At 35.6% G+C, this 27,326-nt stretch overlaps 2 protein-coding genes across 8 annotated transcripts in view; one reads left to right on the top strand and one right to left on the bottom strand.

Annotated features, from left to right (window-relative positions):
- The first annotated feature begins 722 nt into the window (after positions 1-722).
- LOC122630698 lies at positions 723-6,321 on the top strand. The gene is made up of 11 exons (XM_043815481.1): positions 723-740; positions 1,006-1,347; positions 2,980-3,134; positions 4,072-4,217; positions 4,623-4,749; positions 4,929-5,040; positions 5,370-5,428; positions 5,520-5,663; positions 5,745-5,900; positions 5,969-6,055; positions 6,165-6,321. Exons 1-11 carry the CDS (start codon positions 723-725, stop codon positions 6,292-6,294), a joined length of 1,476 nt encoding a protein of 491 aa, XP_043671416.1. The 3' UTR covers positions 6,295-6,321.
- Positions 6,322-8,323: 2,002 nt separating this feature from the next.
- LOC122630739 overlaps positions 8,324-27,326 on the bottom strand; it is a 41,052-nt gene continuing 22,049 nt past the window's right edge. For 6 of the 7 annotated variants that reach the window (XM_043815561.1, XM_043815557.1, XM_043815555.1 and 3 more), the window contains 5 exons: positions 20,247-20,333; positions 10,992-11,773; positions 10,562-10,879; positions 10,068-10,383; positions 8,324-9,860 (listed from right to left, as the gene is read on the bottom strand). In XM_043815561.1, the coding sequence (XP_043671496.1) occupies positions 9,453-9,860; positions 10,068-10,383; positions 10,562-10,879; positions 10,992-11,773; positions 20,247-20,315 (1,893 nt within the window). In that variant the 5' untranslated portion in view covers positions 20,316-20,333 and the 3' untranslated portion in view covers positions 8,324-9,452. Of the gene's footprint in view, positions 9,861-10,067; positions 10,384-10,561; positions 10,880-10,991; positions 11,774-20,246; positions 20,334-21,195; positions 21,241-27,326 lie in introns of those variants that run through there. The other variant, XM_043815560.1, reaches the window with a different exon arrangement.

The raw sequence follows: 27,326 nt of genomic DNA, 5'->3' as shown, positions 1-27,326 counted from the left end.
AAAATTGCTTTCGTCTTTTATATCCAACATTTTTTCCAACTGGAAATAACCACTATCCAGTTTATTAAGATCTTCAAAGAGCTCGAACTAAGTAGCAATGGAGTTCGCTGACCGACTACAATCAATACGTAAAAAAAATTCCATCATATCGATTTTAACATCGATATATAAAACAAATGTCTATAAAATTATCGACATGTCGATTGATCGATTAAAAATACATTGCGTTCTTGCATATATTGTAAACAATAACTCAATCATGGCGTACAAAAAAAATATTTGCGGTAATACCGCAAATTTTGTCCCAAAAAAACTTTAGTCTTTATACCTAGCAAAACTTGATAATTTTTCTTACCGTTTATCGAATGTCAATCGACGACACTACATTTTCCGAGTAAGATCTTTTTCTAATATTAATTTTAATTGACCTTAACGACACGTAAATTTTCAAGATCACGTGTTTCTAAGAAATGCGTAAAGCGTTGTAAGAAACTTCATTCGCACGATACTAGCTGTTTGAAATCCGAAAAAGAATGTTTGAAACGTACGATTCTTTGTGGGTTTTGTGACGATGCTATCAATGACGTAGTTCGTAAATTGGTAAGTCATATTAAATCGTTTATCTAAGTTGACAAAGTTTAATAAGTCGATCGTATTTAATTATTGACTTTCGTATGATCCCAAGTTCTTACCACCGATATGTTATAAATCATTTTGCAAAGATGCCGAACATCTCCATGGTTTGTGGAAAAAAGTGGACCAACCTAAAAGTGATTCTATTAATGACAACTTCGTTATCAACGATCGCTCATTGGTAAAAATTTGAATTGAAAGAAACTAACTAGTCGAGAAGAAAAATATGTTTCTTTTAATTATATGACATTTTTCATAATTAGTGTCTCAAAAAAGAAAATAAAAGAAAAGTATACTCACGTTGTTCTCGACTTTTCAGTATCTTCAATTAATCCTGCTGTAGACTATATTCAAAAAAATTTCTTTTGTTAGAACAAACAAGGAATCAGATCCGATGTAAATCGAAAGAAAACATACGATTACAAATATCACGATAAATACGATTACAAATATCACGATAAAAACGATTACAAATATAACGATCAAAACGATTACAAATATAACGATAAATACGATTACAAATATCACGATAAAAACGATTACAAATATAACGATCAAAACGATTACAAATATAACAATAAATACGATTACAAGTATCGCGATAATTACGGTGACAATAACAATGAACGTATTATAAATAGCAATAAACACGACGCAAAATATTTGATTAAAAATCGAAATCGTCTTCGTGATAGGAAAGGTGATACGTTTAAAGTAAAGAGTAACTTCAAGAAGGAAGAGATAAAAACGGATAAAAAGAATATTCGAGGAAAAGAAGAAGATTCTCGAGGGAGATTGAATAGGAGCAGAGGTCAAGAGCGTCCTGGCAAAATGATCCATGATCGTACGAATGAAAAAATTCCTCTTACACGTCGACCTCGAGAAGGGAAGAAGGAGATCGAAAAGGACGAAGAAATGACTCCTCGTAGAAAGACTAAGGAGACTTATCGTCAATCAGAAGGAAAAGGGAATAAGACATCCTCGGTAGTTGTGCCGAAAAAGGGAGATGTGCTTGACAGGGAAAGCGAATGGGCGTATCGTGACGGTGATGAGGAAAAAAATTTTCTTCGAAATCGTGAAAAACGAAAGAACGTTCATGAGAGAAACGAGGGTAACGACCAAACGCGAAATCCTGGTTCGGAAAAGAAATATAAAATGGGTGAGCATTTTTCGTAGTTTAGTAAGAGACGCCAAGGAAAAGTGTTACTTATCTTTTCTTTTTATTTCTTTTCTTGGAGCATCCGTTTTTTCTTTTAATAATAATCAATCACGTCTAGCAAAGTGAAGGAGATAAAAGCGTCGTTCGATTAAATTCGAAAGCCGACGAAAATGTTTAATTTAGTCGATCGATCGATCGAGTAAACTCATAATTTTTTATTTCTTGTTGATACATCGTTAAACTTCTTTGCAGTTAATTAACAATATCTTGTTCGAATCTTCTATAGAAATTAGAAAAAATATTAACATCGTACTGTTTGTATTTTATTCCGAGAACAACTTTGCATGCAATATTTCACATATTTTAATGAACTGTTCATTAGCAAAAAAAAAAACAAATAAATACGCGTCCGACAATTTTTAATCCTCCAAACATTTTTATCGATTTGAAAGGAAAATAAATTTTCGCTCTGGGAATGTTCTCTCGTTAGATAGCATGCAGTACTCGTTAAACCAAATAAAAGTGCTTAATCAACATAAATCTAAAATTTGACCTAGTCAGACTTATAACTAATCTGCGGTTTCCCAACAGTATAATATCTCTTTGCCCTTCTTCCCTTGATTTCAAGTCTGAGCCATAGGAATTACATAGAAATTTACGGTCGATCAAAAAAAAAATAGAGATTATATAGAAATAAAAATAAGGATAGATTAAGAAATAGAGAAAAAGGAGGAGAGAGAGAGAAAATGAAATGAAAGAAATGTTATTTAACTTAGATACGGAGACATCGACGATTAATCCAAAATTTGGAAATAATATCGAAGATAAAAATACAAGATTGAAAGGTTCAAAATTCACGGGATCAAGCTTAGCCACCGACGAAGATTTTACACGGAAGAACGAATCTCGTTATCGACAAATAAAAACGATTGCCACGCTACCCTTTCAAAACGGAATTGGTAAAGACAAAAAAAAAAAAGGAAAAATTTTAACGAAGAAAATTAACTAGGATAGAATGATATTTCTAACGAATGTACGCATGTACAATGTTCGATATCGATTGTCGTCAGTCAATCGAGATTCCTTCGAGTGGTTGGCCAATCGTATTTCGTAATTAACTCGCTGCATAGTCGAATAATGTGATTTGTAATGGCATCCGTGTGTATATATCCTGTTTCGCATCCTAGAGAGATTCCTACTTTGTAGACTCTCCAAACACGATCGAATACCAATTATCGAACGAGCACTTCGTGAAGCTTGGCTGGACTGTGTTGCCTATTAGGAAATTTATGAGGAAAATATATCTCTACGAAAGCAAGATGGCGAAACCTCATTTGGATTGGTACGTAGAAATTTACGATTCGTATTTTGATAATTATTCGCAATTTCACCTCCATCCAGCTTCCATTTTTAATTTCACATTTCTAAGATAAATCATATGTAAATCATATTACATTTAGAAATAATTTCACATCCTCGTTAGTCACGGTCTACATCTCGAGAAGTTTGAGCGCGTGTACAATTTTTTCTTTTTTCTTTCCTTTCTTTCTTCTTTTTTTGCGTTCCACAAATCCCAAAAAAAAGCCTGACCTGGATTAAATTGAAATGAATGGATCTAGATGAGCGAGGAATGGAGATCTCATTAAATAAAAACTAGCCATTAGCAAAAAAATAAAAAGACAAGAAACACGAAAGAAGAAAAAAACGTGAAACAAAATAATGAGTAAGTATATGTATAAGGGGTTGGACGAAAAGTACTCGAATTAAAGTACTCGTGTAATACTCACGGATTTACATTTAACTCTTGCGCCGAAGGGTTCTAATTTACAGAGATAAAGAAAGAACAAGACGATAGGGGGAAAGAGAGAAAGATAGAAAAAGAGAGAGGTAATTTTCATAAACGACGTGCTATATTATAAAAGATCGAAAGAAGGTTGAACGCGGAGAACGTGCCGGAATCTCGTTAACTCTCGTTATTACATTGTTCCTCGAGAATAACTTCTCTATTACTTACTAACGAGTTAACAATTAGCGCGAGATAGAGGGATGGGATGGGGTAGGGTGGTGTGTCGGTGATGGTGATGGTAGGTTGGGAGGGGATGATGAAGGTGGGGGTGGGTCAGGGGGAGGAAGGAGGGAGAAGGAGGATAGCGAGGCTTAATAAGACGATATTAGCGAGGAACATAGCGTTTTAATTTACTACGATGAGCGAACTTCTGCAATTTGTCGCAATTAATCGTAATACTCTTCTCCTCGTGTCTACTCTTCGGCGTCTTCAGGTTCAAGAAATACCGATACGAAGATAGAAGATATTACGAAGATGGCGTCACGCCCTTCTTGAGCTTCCATCCCGACGAAACGGGCAAGGTTTTCTACCCGAATGGTCGGACAGCCGTAAAAATTCACAAGCCGGAAAATCGAGAATGTAATTGATCGTCGACTTCCGGTACAATTCGTATATTTTTATCGTGCTAATATCTTCGCCACATATATATTTTCCTTGCGATAGTTTTTTTTGTCTTGCTTGTTTTTTTCTTTTTCTTTTTAACTGAACGGATCCGCATGAATATAGGGTGTTTTTTGAAATGATTTTAGGATGATGATTTACAAATATATCTCATACAATTAATACCTCTGTATGTTCTAATCGAAATAATCTACATGTTACTATGAAAAGAAAAAATTTTGTTTCGTTTTTCATTTCGAAAGAAAAATAATTCTTTCGATATTTTTTTATCCTCCAAAAGTATTTCCCTTATATTTGAAATTTTAGATTAGTATTAGATACGAAACGGTCTTTAAAAATATACGTAATTTAATAAATTTCAAGATGACATGTATACTGTATTCACGCCAGGAGGCAAGGACATTGTGGGTATCACGAGGAAGCCGCAAATAATTGCCGTTTTCGACACTCTCTGCAACGGTGTTATCCTCGACGAAAATGGCATCACGAGGTTTGTGTCACGAGAAAAAAGAATAGAAAACAAAAAAAAAAGTAGGAGAACGAAAAAGATAAAAATATAAATAAAAAAACGAGGAAAGATGAAGAAGAAAGACGAACGAATTTTTTAATTTTGAACCAACGGCTTTTTTAATTACATTCTATATCCCTCTTTCTTGATTATTTCCACAGACTTTCTTATAATCAGATCGGGGGTATTTGGAGGGATAATCCTGGCGGATTGCCCTTTCTATGGACTTGGAGTAGCAATGTCGAGGAACCGATCATTGAAAACGTATATTCGGTTAGTATATACTTACATATATAATATATTATATGGATTGAATCACCTTACATAATAAATGTCGATAATAATTGAACGTAATATTGGATCCGATGATGTAGAATACCGTACTTATTGAATAAATTATAATAATTGTCTTGACCTATCGTACAATTTTGTTTATAAATAAGAAAATAATAGTTCCATTAAAAAAAGAAAAAAAAGAGAAGAAAAAAAATCATAAATTGAATCGAATAAAACTACAATAAAGTTTACGATACTTCATCGCAAGTAATACGAAAATTTATGTAATCAATCGAAAGTTTAAAATTACGTGAAAATATTCCTAGATAAAATCGATGAGTGAATTGGAAAGATTATTTCCATCCTTGAAAAAAGATCTGGAAAGGTATGTCGTATTTTCCTAAAATTCCTTACAAGTATCCTTCAATATTTTCTACATTCTTGGTGATTGAATTTCTCGATCGATTATTTCGAAGCATTAGTAAAAAAAACACGCAAACTTCGTTGCCCTCTCCGATGACCTCGGATATGAGAGAAAAAGCGGAAATCGCAAGAGATGAGCAGAAACCCGTCGTTGTTAATGCTGTTGTCGAGGAACGCGAGAAGTATCTCGAATCCGAGTACGTACGTAATAAAAAAGTAGATCAACCTGCGTTCGAGTAAGGGTTATTGCTTACGGTTGTCGTTTCTCTGTCGGTCAGGTTCTTCAACGATAAGAGAGAAGTTCACTCAATGAAAGAAGAGGACAACAAGACTATCAAAATAATCTGTATGAAATTAAACAAGTATTTGAGTTTTCGAATTCTCAATCGTAGAAACATCAATTTGAAATTTTTCGCCGGCACTAAAAGCATAAGGTACGTAAGAGACAACGTCGACGATAAAAATAAAATCAAGATTAATCTAATAATATTTTACGTCGCAGGATAGAACTAGGAACAATATTAAATTATGACAAGAAATTGAAATCCTATCACGAGGATGCTACAGATTGGAAAAAAGTTGTACAGAGGTGAGCGATTACACGAATTCATGAATATTGTACCATGTTTATAGAATTTTTAAAATAATATTTTTCAAAAAGATCGAACGTTCTTTCTTTTTTTCTACTTTTCCTGCAGATGTAGGTTTCAAGATTCTTGGGAAAAAAGTATAAGAACCGATAGCCTCCACAATTTGTCACGAGAAATGGAATATGTTAAAAGATGCGCGAGACAACGTAAGATTATGTTAGAAAAATACAAGCCCTGATTCAAAAGTACGTAAAAATAATTTTTCTCTACCGTAATTTGTAAAAGCAATGAAATAAAACTTGAGAAAATTTGTAAATGTTTTAAAATGACTTCTCAGTATCTGCTAATTGAATTTCTTAATACATCAACATATTTTTAACACAACATACGTACCTTAATGAGCACTCGAGATGAATTTCCCACCTTTCCCATGGCACGATATTACCCAACGAGCTATAACATGTCTCTATCGACTCTTACAAGGTAAAGGAAATTACCATGAGAAGGTCGTTACCGTAAGACCTTCCACATTGTCTATCCTCGCTCGTAAAGCAACAGCATTTCCAGCGATCCTCAGTATATATAATGTTCTCCCAACAAAGTCTGTTGTTGTATGTTAAATTTACTATACCATCTAATTTCAGTTGAATTTTCCCATATCCATCGATTAAAAAGTTTTACACCGTTTAACCAATCAAAATGTTACAATTAAGAAATTAATTAATTGAAAAATTAATCATACACAATTGATTTAATTAATCGATGAAACTAATCATTCATCGATGATTAAAAACGGTAATACTTGTTTTATGGTTTAATGATTCCATTTCTAATCAATGGTTTATCTTCTTTTTACATAAAATATTCAAAATTGTTTATATATACATATATAAATATATATGTATGAATGTATAATATGTATGTATATACAAACCCGTAATAGTATTTACATGTATGTACATGTACATGAAATTCTTCTTCAATTCATCAAACAGATGAAAATTTCAATTTCTTATCAACATTAATAATTACGGATACAATTACTTCTTTTTTTTTTTTTTTAATTGAAACATTTAACGCTTAATCGTTAATTAAAACAAATTTGATTCCAATTTTGAGTATAGTACAAAGGTCGACGGGAAAGAAAAAACACGAACGCCGAGGTAGACGTATAGATAAAAATGATCAATGTAATTAAAATAATTATCAAATAATCGAGAATATAATGTCTCGTACACGCGCATCCACCCTTTCGTTTGTGACGCGTGTAGTACAACACATACGTACGTACAATAAATGTGATGTCAGCTCTTTCGCGAGTATCGATCGCGCGCAAAAAAAGAAAAGAAAAAAAGGAAAAAAAAAAATAGAAATGCATGTTTCTTCTTCGTACAATATATTCGTTCGTAATGTAATGTGTATCGTGTGCTTTTCTCGGTCTTTGTTTTTCAACTTAAATTAAAGAAAAAAAAAAAAAAAAAGAACAAAAACAAAGAGAACAATTAATAAAAACTGTCTGTCACGTGTGTATGGGGGTGTGCTTAAAACACATACGTAATACAATATTCCCTCGACGCGGGAATATTTTTTTTGTTATCTTCTCGTTATAACTTAAACGTTAAACGAAATATATAAAAAGAGGGGGACGGGGATACGTAGGAGAGGAAAAAGATCGAGATGTCGAGAAAAAAATAAAATAAGTTAGGATTAGATTGATCGATGGGTGAGAATGAAATGAGAGAAAAAGAATCAAAGAGGAAAAAGAGAAAGTATGTATGTATGTATGTATGTATGTATGTATGTATATGTGTACGTGTATTTTTATTAAGAATAAACTAAAGATAACGAAGACAAAATAAATAGAAAATTCTTAAATAATAAGAGGTCGCCTAATGAGGCGAACTTCGACGAGCTTTTCGCGATGGCGACAAATCGTGAAGCTTGCGACACGTCCTGAGCTACGATGAGGATGATACGAAATTATTTCAAGTGAAACAAGAGAGATACGATTCGATAGACGTGTATGATACGTATATACAGGTTGTTTCATTTTTAAACCGAATACTTAAATATTTTCCTTGGAACGAGTTGGTATTAAAAAAAATAAAAAAAAAATAAAAGAGAAAAAGACAAAGTTGCATTCGAAGGAAGAATGCACGATGACACGTGGAAGTCCTTTTTTTTTAGTCTACCTCGTCTCGATGTAAAAAAAAACAACGATATCACCGAGTTTATTTTTGTTGTAAGAGCTATCGTTGCAACAAAAATATATTCCATCAAAAAGAATACCGACGATCTTGATATCTCGAAAGAGAAAGGAAAAAGATTTATCTCAGAAAAAAAAATACAATTTTACATGACAGCGTTTCTCTCTTCGAACGATGCAAATTCGTTCAGTCACATTTTCTTTCGTACTACTCTAATCAGGAGCAACAATTAGGCGTTCGATTTAAAATGAAACATCAAGTATATGTATGTGTATATGTGTATATGTGAGTGGGTGAGTGAATATATAAATAATAAGGGGTGCACGGGTGATGGTCGGAAGCGCAGGATTTTGTGCGAATTTCAATTGAAAGTCTGGAAGGACAATCCGATAGCCTGCGAATTATGTACAATGTCCTTCGAAAACTAAAGTAGTCGATACTCTTGCGATCTTACAAATTCATTGGCAAAATCGCAGGTGTATTAACCACTTGACGTGGAAGATGACTCGCTCTGCGATAAACGCTATCTCGATTACTTTCGTACTCGACCGATCGTAAAAACGATCTATTATCTCATCTATACGAAAGAAAAAAGAAAAGGAAAGAAAAAGAAAAAGAAAGTGCATATCTTCGATCTTCGTTGAGGAATACGTCGATAAATGGAAAACGTTTGATTTAACTTTAGTTTCTCATAAGGTGTAACTTTAACCAAAGGACGTTCCCATTCTCCGTTTTCTTCGTCGATTAACACGAGAAATTTGGTCAGGATACGAACGAGAAAGTTTCCTCCAACTTGAAAAGTCGATATGACCGAATGTCTACTCGAAGTATCCCGATATCTCTGCGGAGAATTTGATCGTACGGGAATAGAAAAGGAAGAAAAAGGAGAAAGACAAAGAGAGAAGGAGAAAGAGAGAAGAAGAAGGAAATAGATAGGAATCCTGATTTCGAGGGAAACGATTCGATAAGCGACGAATATGAAGAAACGGGAGAAGAAGAAAAGGGATAGAAAGAAATAAAAAGAATAAGGAGAAGGAATCCTCGATGAATTTCGAGTCGTGAACGAAATAACGTCTCGACGAGCGGTCCCAAGGGTGTCCTTTCCTTTAGGATCGTCGACGTTCCCTCCTTCCAACGTAAAGGTCCTTATTCGAGGTCCTTAAGTGGTCTGACGCAAGAACACCTCTTCTCAATTGGCGACCTTGATGAACTCGGGATTCGGTACGGTACAATTTTCAGTGGCGTATGCCGGATGAACGAAGGTGCTTCCAATGCCAACGTTCTTCCGATCGACGGAACGTACCCTGACGAATAGGAAAGCAGCCACGAGAGAGGCTACGACGACAACGAGTAGCAACATCACTAAACCCCCAACGAAGCCTGGTAAACTCATACAAATCGTTTCAGGATCGGTCGAGGCGCTAGCGTTTTGTATTACTACTGTGGTGTCATTGTTCGAATTCGTCGTGCCCAGTGCAAAATTCACGTCACCGGGCGCAACCACTTGAATTATTCTCGACGTGTTCACGTCTGTCATCTCTTGGGCAGCTCGCTTGTACACGTGATTCGTGACTAGAGTGACGGTATGGTAGAAACTCTGAAACGTCAAATTTATAACTTGTGAATGTTTACATTTGCAATCGCTTGAAAGTAATAAATAAATCGATCGGATCTGATCAAACAAATTATACAATGTGCTTTCGTTTGATCGAATGAATATCGTTATTATTTAGATAAGTAGATAGAGCTAAGAAAGAAAACTGGATATAAATCGTTGACGTTTCGACAGATTAGAATAACTTACGTCATCGTCTTCCTCTAGACGATCGTGCCTTCGTCTTCGAGCTCCCCTAAGCTCTGCTGGAAAACCTTCGACCGACCTCGGTCGGCCTCCGAGGGTGGCTAGGTTACCCTCGAGCTCCTCCGAGCCAGCCGTGCCTTTTCTTTTAACCGTTTGATAAGCTCCGACTGGATGACCGGGCAGAGGAGGTGGAGGGAGATGAATGTTATCATGAGGACTTTGAGGTGAACTACTCGCGGTCGCATCGCCAGGCGTCGAACTTGGCGACGATGACGACGTTTGTGCTTGAGGTGCTGGGACCACGTCTGGGTTGGGCTCGCTGATCGATTCGAAAGGAAAAAAAAGAAAAGAGAGACAACGTTGTTATCGACGTTAAAACTATTGATCTCAGTTATGAAAAAAGAAAAAGATTAACGATAACAAAATGCGATGAGTTTTTTCCATTATAAAATTTATGCATATATCAAATAAATACCTAAATAGAACTTCTCTATTACCTGAAAGCACCAGCTGGTCCACTAGGATGCCTGGGATCGGGATAAGCGGGTGGTACACTGTACTCCGGCAACGGGGGTTGTCCATATTCGGAGGACACGCTTTGGTGAGCCGGAGTGCCGTAATCCTGAGACAACGGAGCAGCAGGTGCTCCATATTCCAAGCCCGGATGACCGCACTTCAGTTCGGGGCAATTGTAACGGCAGACTTGGATCACGCATTGGAAGTGAACGTTCATACTGTCGGGGAATTTGAAGGCTTGGAAATAAGCGAAACTAACGACGGAAGCACTCGGCCCGAAGTTCTTCACTTTATGGAACCTTTAAATCAAAACAATAACGACGTTATCGACGTTTTTGTCGTTACGTAAAAATCCCGATCAGATATTGAAGCAAGGAGAAGATGACGATATTTTATAGAATAATATCCTACCTGGACATGATCTTTGGCCTGACGACGCAGCCGTACTGATCGACCAGCTGAATCGGTGCTCTCTTGCCGTCATGGGCAACACAGTTTCTGACCAGCATATCGAACTTATTTTCTACGTCCTTGATAGCAAGTACCATGGTCATGGTTTGTCCGATCTTAACGATACCCGAAACCTCGCTAGCCCATGGTCCTTTACCCACTTGTATTTGCATCCAACATTGTAGATTATCTCCAAGGAAGTTAGCTGTTACAGCGTGCAACATGTCGACTTGGAACGGCCTAAAATTAACTTGCTTCTCGTAGTAATCGTACCACGTGCAACGAAGTTTCCTGGCCTGATCCCAAACTTCTTGAACGTAACGATCGTACTGAACGATGATCGTGTTCTCAACGTAACTACCCGATGGCGTAGGTGCTCCATAAGCAGCTACGTTGTGATTGGCGGATGATGTCATGCCGCATGAATTCAAAAAAATCTCGAAAGTTGCGCTCAAATGACCGGTCCCTGGTTTGAGATGAACGCAATGGGGGTCCGAATAAAAGCCCTTGCTGAATATCATCCCATAAAAGGGTCGATCGAACTCGATGTTAACACGCATATGCGTTTTCTCGCATTGCACCTGTAGATGTTTTATCTGCGGTGTATCCGGCGAAGCCAAAGGCCAATTCTCCTCTGCTCCGTGCGATGTGGGTGGTCCATATTGTGCAGGTGGACCATACACCGATCTGTGCTCCAATGGCAACGCACTACTGTCGACGAGCGGTGCCTCGCATTTTACATCCTGGAAATTTAATACGTGCATTTTTATGTACGATATCCTGCATGTACATGCCTATGTATTTTTAATATTTAATAAATATATTTATTTTTTTCTACAACTCAATATATGTATATAACTGAATATATATATATATAATAAATGAAATATGTTCGATTGATTAACGATTGATTAAAGCAAATAAAAATTTATAAATGAAACTTTATAGAACTTACATATATTTCTCTATAAATTCTGATAAGATAAATTTCATAGTACCGCTAACTTGCATAGCCACTGTCTCCAATGCCCTAAACCTACACGACACGTCCTAAAAATCCGCTCGACGCATTTCGAAATACACATGGCTATTATAACGGCAAGTAAGCCGGTCGAGTCAATAAAAATTTAGGTAAGACGCGTTAAGGACCTCTCTTTCGAAGAGGGACGATCGCGTGGAAATGGACAAAGCGGAGCAGGAACTGACATTAAGAATTCAGCGAACGTCACCGGCCATTGCAACCTTTCGCGGAATGCCAATCGAACTTGCGTGTCACTCGGTGTTCGAGATTCTTTGGAATTCTCTTCTGCCGACCTTGACGACGTGTCCCACGCGAATTTGACGATCTAGACATTTCTATAGGTCAAATTGAATTTCTTTTCAAGCTTCGTTCCCTAATTAATAACTCTTTCAAAATAATAATAAATTAAATAAATAGCAAACAAACCTTATAGAAAACTCTAAATAAATCTAGAACTGCACTATTTGGATTGACTGATATCATTCGAGTTTAATCTTCGTTTTGCTGATGCATTTCTCATAATCCCGAATGAAAGACAAACAATCTCCTTCTAAAGCAACGAGATCAACGGAGATTTACGTCGAGTTCATTAAACGCGATACCGTAGCTTTCATTGGCAGTGGTAAAGCGTTTTGTCAGGCACTATCTAGCGGAGTGAGTCACTCTAATGTGGAGCACGACTGTAACTGTTTGCTAGTGCTCTTACCCTTAGATAGAAAAGGCCGCTTTTCTAGACACGTACTTTCCAGCCGAGGTAGTAGCTCGTCCGCACGCGCCCGACGATTAGACCGATTCTTTACGAAGTTTCCAAAGAAAAACGAGTTCGACTCGTTCCCGTCGCTTTCGGAAAAGAAAATACGTAGAGATGTATAGGTACATACACACACACACACACACACACATACGTCAGTACGTTGCAATTCACGTGGATTTAGGACTCGAACTCGAAGAAGAATGCCGGCAGCCAACCACGACCAACGCCCCGAAGGCGACTTCGCATTCTAGGTTAACGCGATTGATATATGCGCGAGGTAGAATCGTGAACTTGTCCAAATCGATGATCGATTAAGGTCTTTAACCATTTGCATTAACCATGAAATAATAAAATAAAGCGACTCTTCGGGAATGTCGAATCATGCAAATTCTTTCTGTTATGCTATTTGGACCGATCTGGTTAGAATGCTACCACTGTAATACTGGTATCTTTCTATCTCTCTCATAATACACACATAATACTGTCTAATGTTACGCATGCCAGTCTATTTATTTCGAATAAAATTCGTAATACATATATCGATATCAGTAGACATCACAAAAAATGCAAAAAATATTTGAATAGGAATATCTTTAAATACTTTACATAGAAAGTAAGAACGACTGTCAAAATTTATAATAAATTCAAAAACTCGACAATGTTAGATTCAAATCTTATCGTAAGTATGACCTAACGAATGCACGCGTAACTCGGTATTTTTATTGTAAGAAACAGAAAGAATGAGAAGGAAACGCGTTTGAAGATAACTGTATACGGGGCTGACTGGTCTTACGGATAAAGGCATGTTTACGCAAGGGTTTTGAGATTGACGGCGCCTACGCGAGCGGACTTAATGATATATTTTTTTCTTTTTTTAACAGGATGAAACATTTTTTTTGCGGAAGCCAAACGAGACGCTTCTATCGAAACCAGAACTCCTCAACCATAAAACTATTTATACACTAATTTATTATGTAAAATAGGCATTATCAATTTATGTGTATTACTATAAATTTCTCGTCATATTATAACAATATCACGTTAATGTACGTATACCGTAACACCAATAAACTTACAATTTATAAAACAACTAATTAAAACGAGAATAATTATATATACAAATAATACTCGAAGAGAAGAAAAATCTAATATAACATCTTAAAATACAATTTTATAATTTTATCGTCGAATAAGAACAAAATTGCTTATGCTAATCTCGAAATAAAGATTGCAAATACATATGTTGACATTTTAAATAGAAATTTGGGGTTCTTAATCGAAAGAAGAAAAACTGGAGCGAAAAGTCGTAGACTCGAAAGAAGTATACACAAGTATAGAATAAGAGAGAGAGAGAGAGAGAGAGAGAGAGAGAGAGAGAGAAAGAAAATAAAAAAAAAAGAGATCAGCCGAGATGTGCCGTCACAGGCGGGCGACAGAGGAGGCCGATCCACGTTGAACAGGAAATACGCGATTCGCGCCTTGATCGGCAACAGGTCGGCCATACGCATACCTGCGAATCGTCTTGTTCTACTTGCACCTGCAATCGATCCTCTTATAAAGACTTTCCCAGCAGAAATTTACGAACGAATTGCAATTGAACGATACCGTCCTACGAGACCAATATCCTTTGCAAGTACCTTAACATTTATTCCAAATTTACTTAAGATTTTTCGTAAGAGTCTTCGACACGTTTATGATTAACTTGGTCCAAATTATTTAAATATAAAATTTTAATCATGTTTAAAACTAATAGTAAACCATATTCATAGAAAATTAACAGGAGAAATTTCTTAACTCTCTCTCCTTTGAAAATTCATTATTGTTACGTTAAAATTAATTATATATCGTAAATTACTTTAAAATAAATATTATGATATTCTTTTATTTTTTTATATTTCTAAAGCAAGAAAAAAGATTACAAAAGAAATCTTTACAAAATTTAATTTGATCATTATTAGGAAAAGTATCCATTAATAATTAGTAATAAAATAGAATAATCGTAAAAGTAAAATCGATTCGAGTTTGATTTCGAGTTAAGTAAAAGACATCAATAACATCTGTATCGAACGATCGGTCAGATAAGATAGGAAGATAGAAATCGCAAAAATAAATGGTAAAAGTTTCATAGGAAGTACCCACGTTAGTAACCTAACGACGATTTCACTTTTCTATTGTCATCCGAGGATGACCTGAACGGCCATATTATTCCTACACCGGACACACTTTCACTGAATCGCACGTACGAAAGGGGCTCGCTCCTAATTATCGCGAACGTCACGAGTTTAGTTACTACCGTCTAGTTACTTCTACTTTTTAAACAGCCCATTAAGATAGCACGACTGGAATATATTAGTTCAAGTGTTTCTGTGAAAGAAAAAAGAAAAAAGAAAAAAAACTGAAAGAAAGAAAGAGACAACCGATCATAAAAAGGATCTTTCATTTCTTCTTCCTTTTTTTTCTCTTTGTTTTATCTTAGAAAACGTTTAACGAACGTGTTGGCTCGTTATCTTTAGAAAATAACAGAATAAACGATATTACGTAGAGAAAAGAAAAAAATTGTCGTACAAGAACTGTCTCGCCTTGATTATGGTAGCGAAAAAGTAGGCCAAGTCAGTTGCTTCGAGCTGAGCTAGATGCGTATCGTGCACGCACGTGTCTTACGATAATACGATCAGTGTATACCACACGTTTCCTCGTTTGGGAAAAATTCAATGAAAAATTTTCCGAATAAATAAAAGATCGCGCGAAAAAAAAAATTCTTTGAAATTGACCTCGAAGAAAATTTTTAATTCTTCGGAAACGTTTATCGGCAACGCGTGCACATACGTTTCATCAGATAATTCTATTCTTGAAATATTAAAGCTCACCGTATCATTTAAGGACCTGGAAGACTTGCCATTTAACTCAAATCGTACCACCGAAAAACTGACGAGAAAGTTAGCTTTTAAATCGAAACTTCTCAGGTCGGTTTGACGCCGTTCTAATGTCATGAACGCGAGAAGCTGAAGGCGATCTAATTAAAAGGAAACGATCAGAGGAATCCTGCACAAAGAACGTACCGTGAGAACCGGGCCGAGAGAGTTAACTGGTGTTGGATAGGAACGTTCTTTTGAGGATAGAACTCTTCGCTTGGGATTTTAATTAAAAGAGAGCATTGCCATGCACCAGCGGGCCAGACGCGCTACGCGAAACGAGCTTACATTAAGGACGCGTAAAACGTTTTTCCGGGAGCGGGAAACAGGGAAAAGAAATCGTTCGCAAAAGAAATTTTCTCTGCCAACATCTTCGCAAAATAATCACAACTAAGAGAAACACGTAATGCGAGTACAATTATTTTGAGAGAAACAAAAAAGAAAAAAAAAAAAATAATATAATCGAAATTAATACCTCGACCAAAATGACACGAAAAAAAATTAATAAAAAAGATTGAACGATTTTAAATTGTAAATATCATTACTTTCGTATTACAAGATGCCTATAATAATGAATTCTACGACGAAAGTTATCGAGATTCTTTTTTTTGACGCACATATTTACGTAAAAAATATTTTACTTCCTTACTTAGAAACTTATACTAATGTTAAATCGATAAGATCTTTCATATTCTACAAAATGTTAATATTTATTGATCTAAACATTATCGATTAATCTCGAATAACGAGATGATCACGAACGTAGCTCTACACCAAACGACTAATCCAATGAAAAAGCATCTCTTTGTGGTCGCCCGCAAGATTGCACGTTCTGTGTAGCCACGAGAAATGTCCTTTTCCTATCTATTATGATTTATCAATCGCGGTTTCGTCGTTTCCCATTACACAATACTATGTTACGGTATGAATGACATCGTATTTAAAGTAACTCGTCACGACTTTAATCTATTACTTTGATATCTCTCCTCGACGATCTTTTTAGCTCTGCTCGTGCTTACGTATGTGATGTAGATAAACAGCGTAACTACGTTAGAATGAAAAGGATAAAAAAAAAAAGAGGAGTACTTCCTGGAAAATATCCTAGAAAGTGCAGGGAGATCGAGAGAATAATAGATGAATCTGCTGACATTTGGGAACTGGAAGTAAGCTATTCTCACGATAAATTAGTGCCGTGAGCATTTCCATCCTTTCGATAAAGAGAGAGGAGAGAGAGAGAGAGAGATAAAGAAAAAGAAAGAAAATTGCCGTTTCGCGGAAGTTACTAATGACGACGCCTTCCAAGATTTTTCTCATTTTTCCTCTTTGCTACTGAGTGAAGAGGGTTCGCTACCTGATGAAATTGTTCCCTTTGTTTAGTCCAAAAAAAACAAACAGTAAAAGGGTTCCATCGATCTCACTTCGAAAAAGAAATTCGACTTTCTGAAATTTCTAGATCATCAAACTCCGAAATTGATGATCTAGATCATCAAACTTATAATTACATCTAGATAGGCTGCTAATTAAAAAATATATATACCAAATTTATACAACAAAAGTTGAAAGAATCCGATATACGACAGATTGAAAAAGACGTAGGCTAAAGTATTGAATTTCTCTCATTATTTTCGTAACAAGAAGAAGACGACATTAAACAATTAACGTTATTTTGGAACATTAAAAAAGAAATAAAGAAGAAGAAAAAGAAGAAACTATAACTATACTTATTTACCGCATGCTTCTCGACGCACGAACACTTCAGCACACAATTACATAATGATGTACGTTTCGAAATTCTTTTCTTTTTTTATCTGAGATCAAACTCGAATTTTGAAAAGAAAATAAAAGAAAAAGAAATAATAAAAATAAAAAAAGAGAGAGAAAGAGAGACAGAAAGAGAGAAAGAATGGGAGAGAGAGAGGGAAAAGAAGAAAAAAAGGAACGTCATTTGAAACTGTCCATATATATACATATATATATATATATATAAAAATAAGGAGAGAAAGAAGAGCGGAAATAGAAGGAGGAGAAGAGGAAGAGGAGGGCCAGTTAGAAAAGGACAAGAGAAGTTTCCCGAGAAAGAAAGCTGCTACCAATGGGAAGAAAGAAGTTGATCCTCTGGTGCAAGTCGACTAGAATCGTCCACGCTCCGCTACGTATTGCTCCGCTACGCATCGCGTCTCAAGCCACCTCTTCATACAGTGAGAGAAAGAAATAAAGAGAGAGAGAGAGAGAGAAAAAGAGAGAGAGAAAGAGAGAAAGAAAGAGAGAGAGCACTGTCTAGAGAGTATAGTCGAAAGAGGGCAATGCGTCCGACGCGCTGACCTACTATCTCCGCTTCGCCGCGCGCCGCATCGCTTCTTCCTTCAACAGTATTTTCTTTCCTTTTCTCATTCATGCACCGATCGCGTATCCGATCAGAGTTCCTTGATGTATACCTTATTCGGGTTCGAACGACATAGCCCATCTTGAAGGTATACCTTCTAAATAAATACATACACGCAGTCTTATTTCTAAAATAATTTTTTTTGAGAAAAGAATATTATGTATGTGTATATATATATGTGTGTATGTGTGTATATACGATTAATATAATATAATATGATATAATAATCCTATAGATATCATATCATATTAATTTTAACTATACTTTCATTACTTTTTATTACAGATATTATATTACTTTTATTTTACATATCGTAAGATTTATTTTCCTAAACACCGTGAGAATATTAACTTTATCGAAGAACGAAGAAAGAATTCAATTATTCATTAATGTATAGTAGTTCGTGAATATTGATGTGTGATGCGTATAAAAAAAATAAAGACGAAAATAAAAAACAATCGAGTCAGAAATTCGAATTGAATCGAGTCGAAATTGAAAGGGACGGAGATACGAATGGGTTTGCTTGATTCGGACGTTTATCACGAATTGCTCGCTGTCAAAAGAATGAACACCGCAAATGCGTTCGAATGCACATACGCGTGTTTCTCTATAGGTAGTAGGTATATAGGTACATATGTAGCACAGAAGAGGGCCCGCGGCAATATAAGGGATTCGTCTCGAGTGCTCTCGACTCTTTCTCTCGTCGATTCCAGAGCAACAGCACGTGGCGTGTCACGGATAGCGGGTCTCTCTCTCTCTCTCTTTTTCTCTCATCAATGAGTGACACTAAATTTTCCGGTTTTCCAAGAAAAAATGATAAACAACTCGTACGATTAACCGATATTAACCAAGACAAATATTGCGATTCAATTTCCACTTACGATTAATCCTGTATGTTAGTTATTTCGAGTATGCACGATTGAATATTAAAAAAAAAATTTAACGACATAGATTTTTTACATATTTATAAATATTTGGTGCGGATACGCGAATTCGTTAAAAGAAAAAAAAAAAAGAAAGAAAGAAAAATAGAAATGTTCTCATCAAATAGCGAACGTGTTAAATTTTTGCCATTGAAAAAAGGAAGAAAAAATATCAAAAAAATATAAAACCAAAAAAAAATCTTTATCGACGACCTTAACGCAACATCCTCCTCTTGTTATCCCGTCACGGTCTCGCTTTCGCGAAATTTCATCGGATATTAAACGCGATGCGAGGTCGATAAACGCACGTACAATATCGCGAGAGAGCGTGAAATAATCCGGTAGCCATAGGAGAAGCTCGTAAAATAGATTCACCGGATTCACGCGGAAGCAACGTAGCGGTCGTCGCGTTAACGACCGGTCCTGTCATTCGAAAGGAGGAGAACACAGTTCGTTGCTAACAGCTACTAAACGTATATGACAACGATGACGAAGGCGATATTCGGAGAAAGAAATATAGAAAGAAAGAAATAAAGAAAGAAAGAAATAAAGAAAGAAAGAAAGAAGAAAAGGAAAAAAAAGATAACGTCCTAGTGCGAAAACAAAATAAAATAAATACGTGGTAAGACTGGCTTATCGTTGGTTATCAAGCGCACCATGTGCAACCAAGACCATTAAGCGTAACCGTTTTATCTAGAATTAACGAATTAACGGTAAACACCCACTTCTTTTATCATTTTATTTCTCATAACTAAATACCTTCTTTTTCCTTTTTCTTTTTTTTATATCATTATTATACAAATCTTTCTATAATGGTCACTAGATCACTCACAATCCCAATCGAGAATCTTTTAGCACTATTATTTCTATTGATATAATTACAAATTGTATTGATAATATTTAGGATGTAACTTTCTAATATACTATTAAAAAAATCTAAGGAAAAGATATCTCCAAAAACTGTCTCCAAGATAAATATAAATTATTATAATTATACCACGATCATTATTTCTTGAAAATCTTCAAGTGTCTCGACAACTTTTAATAGGATATACCTCAAACTTTTCTTCCGCGAAAGTACAGACAGGGACGATCATCTGTTTTATCAAACGATAATCGATCTCGAAGATGATCGATAAACGATAAAGAGAAAAGCAAAGAAAAAGGGAAAACAAAAGCAAAGAAAGAAATAAAAAGGAAAACGATTTTATAAATCTACTCACGGCTAGCAATAGTAAGGGCAGCAATAAGATAAAGGCCGTCTTCCGTATACTCCGCCACGTCCTCTCCATCGTGTGTACGTTTTCCTTCTGTAATTAAAAAAGAAAACAAGAAAAAAAATAATCAAGTTCCAAGGATCGTAACACGTAACGTCGTTCGCGTTATCCTTTCTCCTTTTAACCCGCACAGTAAGTGTCATCGCTAATAGAAATAAAGGAAAGAAATAAACATGCACGAAATACGAAAAAGAAAAAGAAGAAGAGAAAAAAGAAAAAAGGGAGAAGAAAAAGAAGAAGAAGAAGAAGAAGAGGAAAAAAAAGAATGCATTTGCTGACAATCGTCGCCAGCCGGAAGCACAAGTAGCACGTCTACCTGTCCGATCCTCTCCGAAGGATGTTACGCAACGCGCATCTGACCCACTTCCTTCGAAATCGTTGCTCTTAATTAAGAAGGATGAGAAAACGTTTAAACGTTCAAGAACTTTTCCACAGTCTGCGTTTTCGTAACACGGAGGACTGTTAAATACTTCCGCGAACGATGTAATTCATATTCCTAAACATTAATACTGATTACACAGTGACAAACAAACAAATAAAAAAAAAAAAAATTTCCAACTCATTGTCAGTAAAAAGTGATCTCCCCGGTTCCTTTATCTATCATCGATAATCTCGAGGAATAAAAACTATCATCGAAAGTAAAAATAAATCGGGAAGAAATCGATAGATCCGGGACTGTTTATTTGTCTGTCTACGAAAATTCGAATATTTTTTACGGAAAGGAAAAGAATAAAAGGAAAAAGAAAAAAGGAACTGTACAGACGATCTTCCGTCTTCTTCGAAAAGAACTTATCTACTTTGTGTAAAAAAAAAAGAAAGAGAAAAAAAGAAAGAAAAAAAAAAAGAAAAAAAAAAAAACTTCGTCGATCGCGAAACAACGCTCGAGGATTCACACCTGACTCCGAGTCCTGCGATAATCCTTCTTGTTTTTCTCCGTTGATCCGTTTTTATTCTTTTGTTCCTCTCCTCACGACCCTCCCTCCCTCTCTCTCTCTCTCTCTCTCTCTCTCTCTCTCTCTCTCTCTCTCTCTAATCGACGACGAGTCACACCTGTCGCACGAAACGAAGCGTTGCTAACAGTTGGTCCTCATCAGGCCACTCTTTTCAACGACAATAACGACGAAGAAAAGTTGCGCGCGCGCGAGCAAGAATGGACGGGCCCAGAGGTGGCTGTCCTGGCCGACGGGGACCGACTGAAGGTGCGAGCCACGCTCGTCTCGGCCACGAGCCACGTCCTAGTGACCTACTGACGATCTCGATCGTTCCTACTGTGCCACCTTTCATTCCCACCATCACTACTACGTTACTACCACTACCACCATAAACTCATCACGATCAAGCTACCTGGAGTATCTACGTCAGAGCAAGGCACAAACAGGCCCAACGTCGTTGTCGTCTCTACTCCCTCCTCCTCTTCTCTCCCCGCCCACTCCTTCTACTTCCCCATAGCGGACTTAGCTCTTTCTTTTTTCATCATCATTCTCTTCTGCTTCTTCTTTTTTTTCTGCTTTTTTTCTTCTTGCTTTTTTTTCTCTCTTTCTCTTCTTCTTCTATCTCAAGGAATATGTTATAAATGAAATGGGATTCGTATTAACGCCCGAAGAACTTCTCTTCATATTCGCGATAGATTATTTTGATCCTTTTTTTGTCCCGTTAGAAGGCATTTGCTTTCACCGAAACATCGTAAAACGCTAGTAAGGGGAAAGTGGGGGAATCGACGCTAAAGAGAATCTTTATGGTTCAATAATAAATGGTTCTTTTTAAGTCTATCCTTTTTAATACTTCCTTCCTCTTAACTTCGTTGAATTAAATAATTACGTTCAACGATAATCGATTTATGACTATAAATCATGATTATATAATCATTTCAAAATGCGAAGATTTTCATTTCGTTGGATAATTAATTAATCGGATTAAAGAAGTGCTGATTGTTCAAATTGTTTAGATATTATTTATCGTCGTTTGCGAACTGCGATATTTGAGAAGATCTATCAGTAAAATTCTCCTAATTTGACGAGACGAACGAAACAAATTTCGATGACTTTCTACGATGTTATTAAAAAACATACGAATAAAAACGTGTAATTAAATCTTTTTATTCTCGCAAAAGAACGCGGATAGACGTCGTAAGCAATAATAAATCCGGCATGAGCTCCTGTGACGATCATGCTCGATAGAACTAACTACATCTACCTAACTTCCATTTTATTCTATACCGATTCGAGTTTCATCTCGAAGACTTTCCAGGAGGATTAATAGAAGACATCCTACGAGCTCCTTAAAGTATAACGCTGGAGATTACATAGCTAGACGATACTTCCATTTTCAATCGAATTACTCTTCTATCTTGTTATTAGTAGACGCTCTCTCCAACGTTAGATCGAATTTCAGAACATATTTAAAGAGGACATCGAACTTCAAAATTTTCGACAAAAATACGGATTTATATAACTTTCCATTTTGTCTGTCTATTTAATAGATCCTTCCTTTTTTAATTTTTATCTGTTAACCAACTTAATGAACAAAAATTAATTATCCTAAAAAAAACAAAGAAGAATAATACTAAAAAAAAACTAGAAAAAAATTATTAATTTTTCACATTGTAAAAAAGTTCCTAGGCATGTAGTTTTACAATTTGAGAAAAGAAACTAGTCTAAAAAAAACGTCGAGAAAAAAGATTTGATTGTTGAAATGATTGAGAAACTTTAGGCTGATTTTACATACGCAATATAGAAAACACTTGTTGTCTACTTTATTGCACTACAAATGAGAAAAAAAAATTTCTAAAAAATAGATCTAATCGTTTCGTTTTCTCTCTTCGTAGAATTCTCCATATATGTACCTTACATGTAGTAAATGGAACTTGCATAATCACACGAAACCGATAAGAATGAGACTCGAACAAGTCAACGAGCAACGCACCGACCTAGATTTCTCACCCGCATGATGTTAACTCGTCCATCCGGAAGTGTCTTATGGTAGTTCGTGTACCTACAAGGATAACGACCACAGCTCGATAATACGTGAAAGTGCGAGTGAAGTGAGTTTCACCAGTCTCCTACTGTATATTTCCCCAAAGGACTTTTTCGCAACATTGTAAAACAAAAAAAAAACAAAATGATACATAACAAAATCGTAAAAAAATTATTAATTTATCGAATGAAATTCTCTCTCAATTAAAATTTGTATACATTATATTCAATTATATCGAGAAAATAAATAAAAAAATTTCCTTCCCGTACAATAATAATAATAATCAAATAATAATCAAACATTTTTCCAATTTTAACAAAATAATATTTAAATTAATCATCATTCAAAAATTCCTTTCAAAATAATGATTCAACACGAAAACGAACGAACCCACCTGATTCCAATAATATATTTGAATCATTTTTTCGTTCCTCGACTTTTTTCATTCGAGAAAATTTCTTTTCTCTCTCTCTCTCTCTCTCTCTCTCTCTCTCTTTTTCTCTTTCGTTTCCTTTCCCTCTCTCGTTTTACACCTGTTTGCTGTCAGTTGTTTAACGTTCAGAGTTCTAACACAAAAATCCCTTACGTGTCGTAATTTTGGGTCCTAATAGTAAAACCTTTTCTACTTTCTCACAAAAGTAGACCTACAGAGAATGCTCAAGGAGCAACATCAGAGCTAGAGAAAACATTCAGAAATGATTTTCAACCGAGTCACCGTGAAACGACGTTTTCCTTTTTCACGAAAACGAGTCGTCGTGGTCGTTTATGTTGTTGTCCGTTCACAACGAACGACAAAAGGGACTAAACTTTTAACGAAGCTTTAACCACTCGAAATAGTTAACAAAAAAAAAGAAAGAAAGAAAAGGGAAACAACGTTCTAAATCGACCTTATTTCACTCGAACGTTGCATTATTTAATATAAACAAATTTATTTCAATATAATAATTGGAGTTCCACTTAACAGATTATAACTGATCTCATAACAATCGATAAAAAACGTTTGAATAAGTAAGTGATCATGGTCTTCTATAAAAATATACGATTCTTGTTTAAATGAATTTTTTATTGAAGTTAACGTTTATTGAATTATCGGAGTGTTTCCAATTATATGAAGTGTCCTTGTATATATCTACGTAATATCGATTCATTGATAAAAGCAACTAAATGATGATATTAATTATAATCTTCTACTAAAACCTCTCTAACATCAAAAGGAGCAATCATAGCTTTACTATGAGATGGAAAATATTTCATACTCGAATAATTCGATAGGTAAATGGTGATCTAAAATTGGAGATGGTACATGTATAATGTCAAGCGATCTAATCGATATTCGATGTAAAATAACGTGTCAATCCTAACAGAGTTGAGGGCCGTTTAGATCGAAGAGAAAGGGTTATTCGTGTTCACCTGAAACAAGTGGCTGAGAGCTAACGCGATGTGATCTGAAAAAGACACGGTAGAAAAGCGAGCTGTTGGGAGAAAGCGGCCCCAAAAATAAAATCTCTGTAGCTTGGCAACGCACTGAAAATAGACAACATAAACGGCCTGTTAGCCTTCATTCAAGAATTTTATTCTCAAGATCCAAATATAGAAGGAACACGATTTCAAATGGAGCCACGTCAATCGAAAGAGAAAAAGGATGAAAAAGTCAAGAGTACTTTTTCTAAATTTCTAATTTCGTGCTTTTAAAGAACTATCGAGACAACGATAAAGAAAGAAAGTTTAGTAACTTATTAAGTTGAAATAGTACAAGTTCGTATACATATCTATAGAATGTGAATCTAATCATAAAATTATAATACGAATACGAATATCATATTCAAAGTCTCGCGTGGAAAAAAAAATTTAGAGATTTGAAAAACTCAAAAATTAGATCCTCGGAAACACGATACGTTTCACGTTCGTGGATTCATATATTCCCCATGAAAATCCAATTAAAACTTTTCATTCGTTCATATAAACAAGTGTCTCTTTTTTGGTCGAATATGTTTCACGTGCTTCACACACGACTCGTTGTAAGAAACACCATGGGAAGACACGTATATATCAGTAACTATAACAGTATCTCACGTCCTAAATAATCTCGACAAATGCAAGAGCAACGAAAAGAAAAAAGAAAAAGGAAAAATGAAACGGAGGAGGTATTTTCCGCTGTAACGTCAAACGATCGTTTTTCTGTTGATATCAAAACGACGCGACGATCATCTTTCTCGACAAAATTATAGTACGTATATGTGCAACTAGACACAGATTACTTTTCTATCGTTAAAGACCGAAGAATCACGCAATTATTTTACTAACGGTGAATGAACCCATCGAACGTTCCATTTAACGTTTACATCTATTAAAAAAAATCTATGTATCTACAATTAACAACATGAGCTCTCTGTCTCTCTATATGTACAAATATATAATATTGAAAAATTTTGCATCGCCATAAATATCGAAACTTAAAAGCTATTACTTCTTTGTTTACATATTATCCAATTTGTATACTCGACGATAAATCCAAAAACCATAACCTGTTCACGTTTATGACACTTCCATTAAATTCTCATAAGAAAGTCTTACTGTACGATTTAAAAACGTGATAGAAAAACTTAAAAAAAAAACTTTCTATGTTAATGAACGATCCGGCAATAATGTCGATAATCCATCACCTTAGAAAATAATTTTCAATTTTATGTCGTTGTAATGACACCGTTGGGAAGAAAACGAGAAGGCTGTAGTCCCGGTTTCATCGTCACGGAAATCAGATATCGGGTAGCAGCAGGCAGGCAGTTCAAGAGGCTCGTTGTACGTAAGTACTTACTTACTTACTTACTTCCCCCACCCCTCGGGGGCTTCCCTCTTCCTCTTCAGCACCCTCACGAGTTATTATTATTTCTACCGGCTGAGAAGGTGCCACCCTTTGTCCGCGAGCAAGGTGACAGGTGTGCAGGGAACTCGTGACGTAATCAAGTACCGTTATGAGTGCACACGCGATGATACACATATAAAACACATGCAAGTAAATACGTATACGTATAATGTATCTACCAAGCCAGGTGAAACCCCATAAGAATGCGACGCGAAACGGAACACCGTAAGGCTACAACGGCTGTGTGCGTACAAACGCGAAATTCTGCTCCTACGTGAAAGTGACAGGGACAGGATGGAACGGGAAGAAACGAGACGAGAAGGAAGAAAGAGGATGGCAAAACGAAAGAGAAGAAAGAAAAAAAGGAAAATATTATATAGTTGGATCGTGTGACGAAGAGATCGTTGATTATATTGACCCTCGTTGACTCGTAAAAGAAATTATTTTTTATCTATTCTAAAATAACGGTCATAATTAATTAGTTTTCCTATGAAAATAGTCAGATAATTTGCCCTTTTAATATGACGTGAAAGATAAGTCTTTTAAATGAGAACATTTGAATATTTTTGTTAATTATAAACGTACGAATATTCCTTGGAATGGTATTCTCATAGATCAATAATATATCCGGCAACAACGAAATGTTCCACTATTCTACATAACATGTGTACATTCCTATGGAATATCTAATTAAATTCAAATTTAGATACATATCATAATACATGCGTATAACACTGGAAACTAATTAATATACGTATTAAACGAACTAATTTTATAATGAAATCATTAATAGAAATACAATTATATCGAAAATTCAATGAAATAAACAAGTAAGTATTCGTTTTCTCAGAGATAAAAAACTTCGATAATATACCAGATGAAAAGTCATTTAGTTCGTTAGTCGATCCATTATTTATCTTGATGAAACGTCCAACTCCGTTTCCTACTTTTTACACAACTAATATACGACATATGTGTACATACACACACACACACACATGAGTATATATACAAATACCGGTTAGTAGTCGTGCAAAATACCGAAGCAGAAAGCGCTAAATTAAGGCGTCGTTCGAAAACCGTAGAAAATTGGACTCATGGCTCGTCAACGTCGTTGTTTACGAAACTTTCACGGGAACGTTCCTCTCGCTCGTTAAAACGATACGACCGGCGTTTTTTACAAATCTCCC

This window comes from Vespula pensylvanica, chromosome 7, assembly GCF_014466175.1.
Source record: "Vespula pensylvanica isolate Volc-1 chromosome 7, ASM1446617v1, whole genome shotgun sequence".
Lineage (NCBI taxonomy): Eukaryota > Metazoa > Arthropoda > Insecta > Hymenoptera > Vespidae > Vespula > Vespula pensylvanica.
Note: the sequence above shows the minus strand (reverse complement) of the source record. Positions and strands in the feature narration are given on the sequence as shown.

Bases quoted from the DNA above. Each gene is read 5' to 3' on its own strand.
- LOC122630698 (XM_043815481.1), top strand. The intron at 1,348-2,979 runs GTAAAGAGTAAC...TTCGCATCCTAG, and splicing joins GGAAAGGTGATACGTTTAAA to AGAGATTCCTACTTTGTAGA. The intron at 5,041-5,369 runs GTTAGTATATAC...AAATATTCCTAG, and splicing joins TCATTGAAAACGTATATTCG to ATAAAATCGATGAGTGAATT.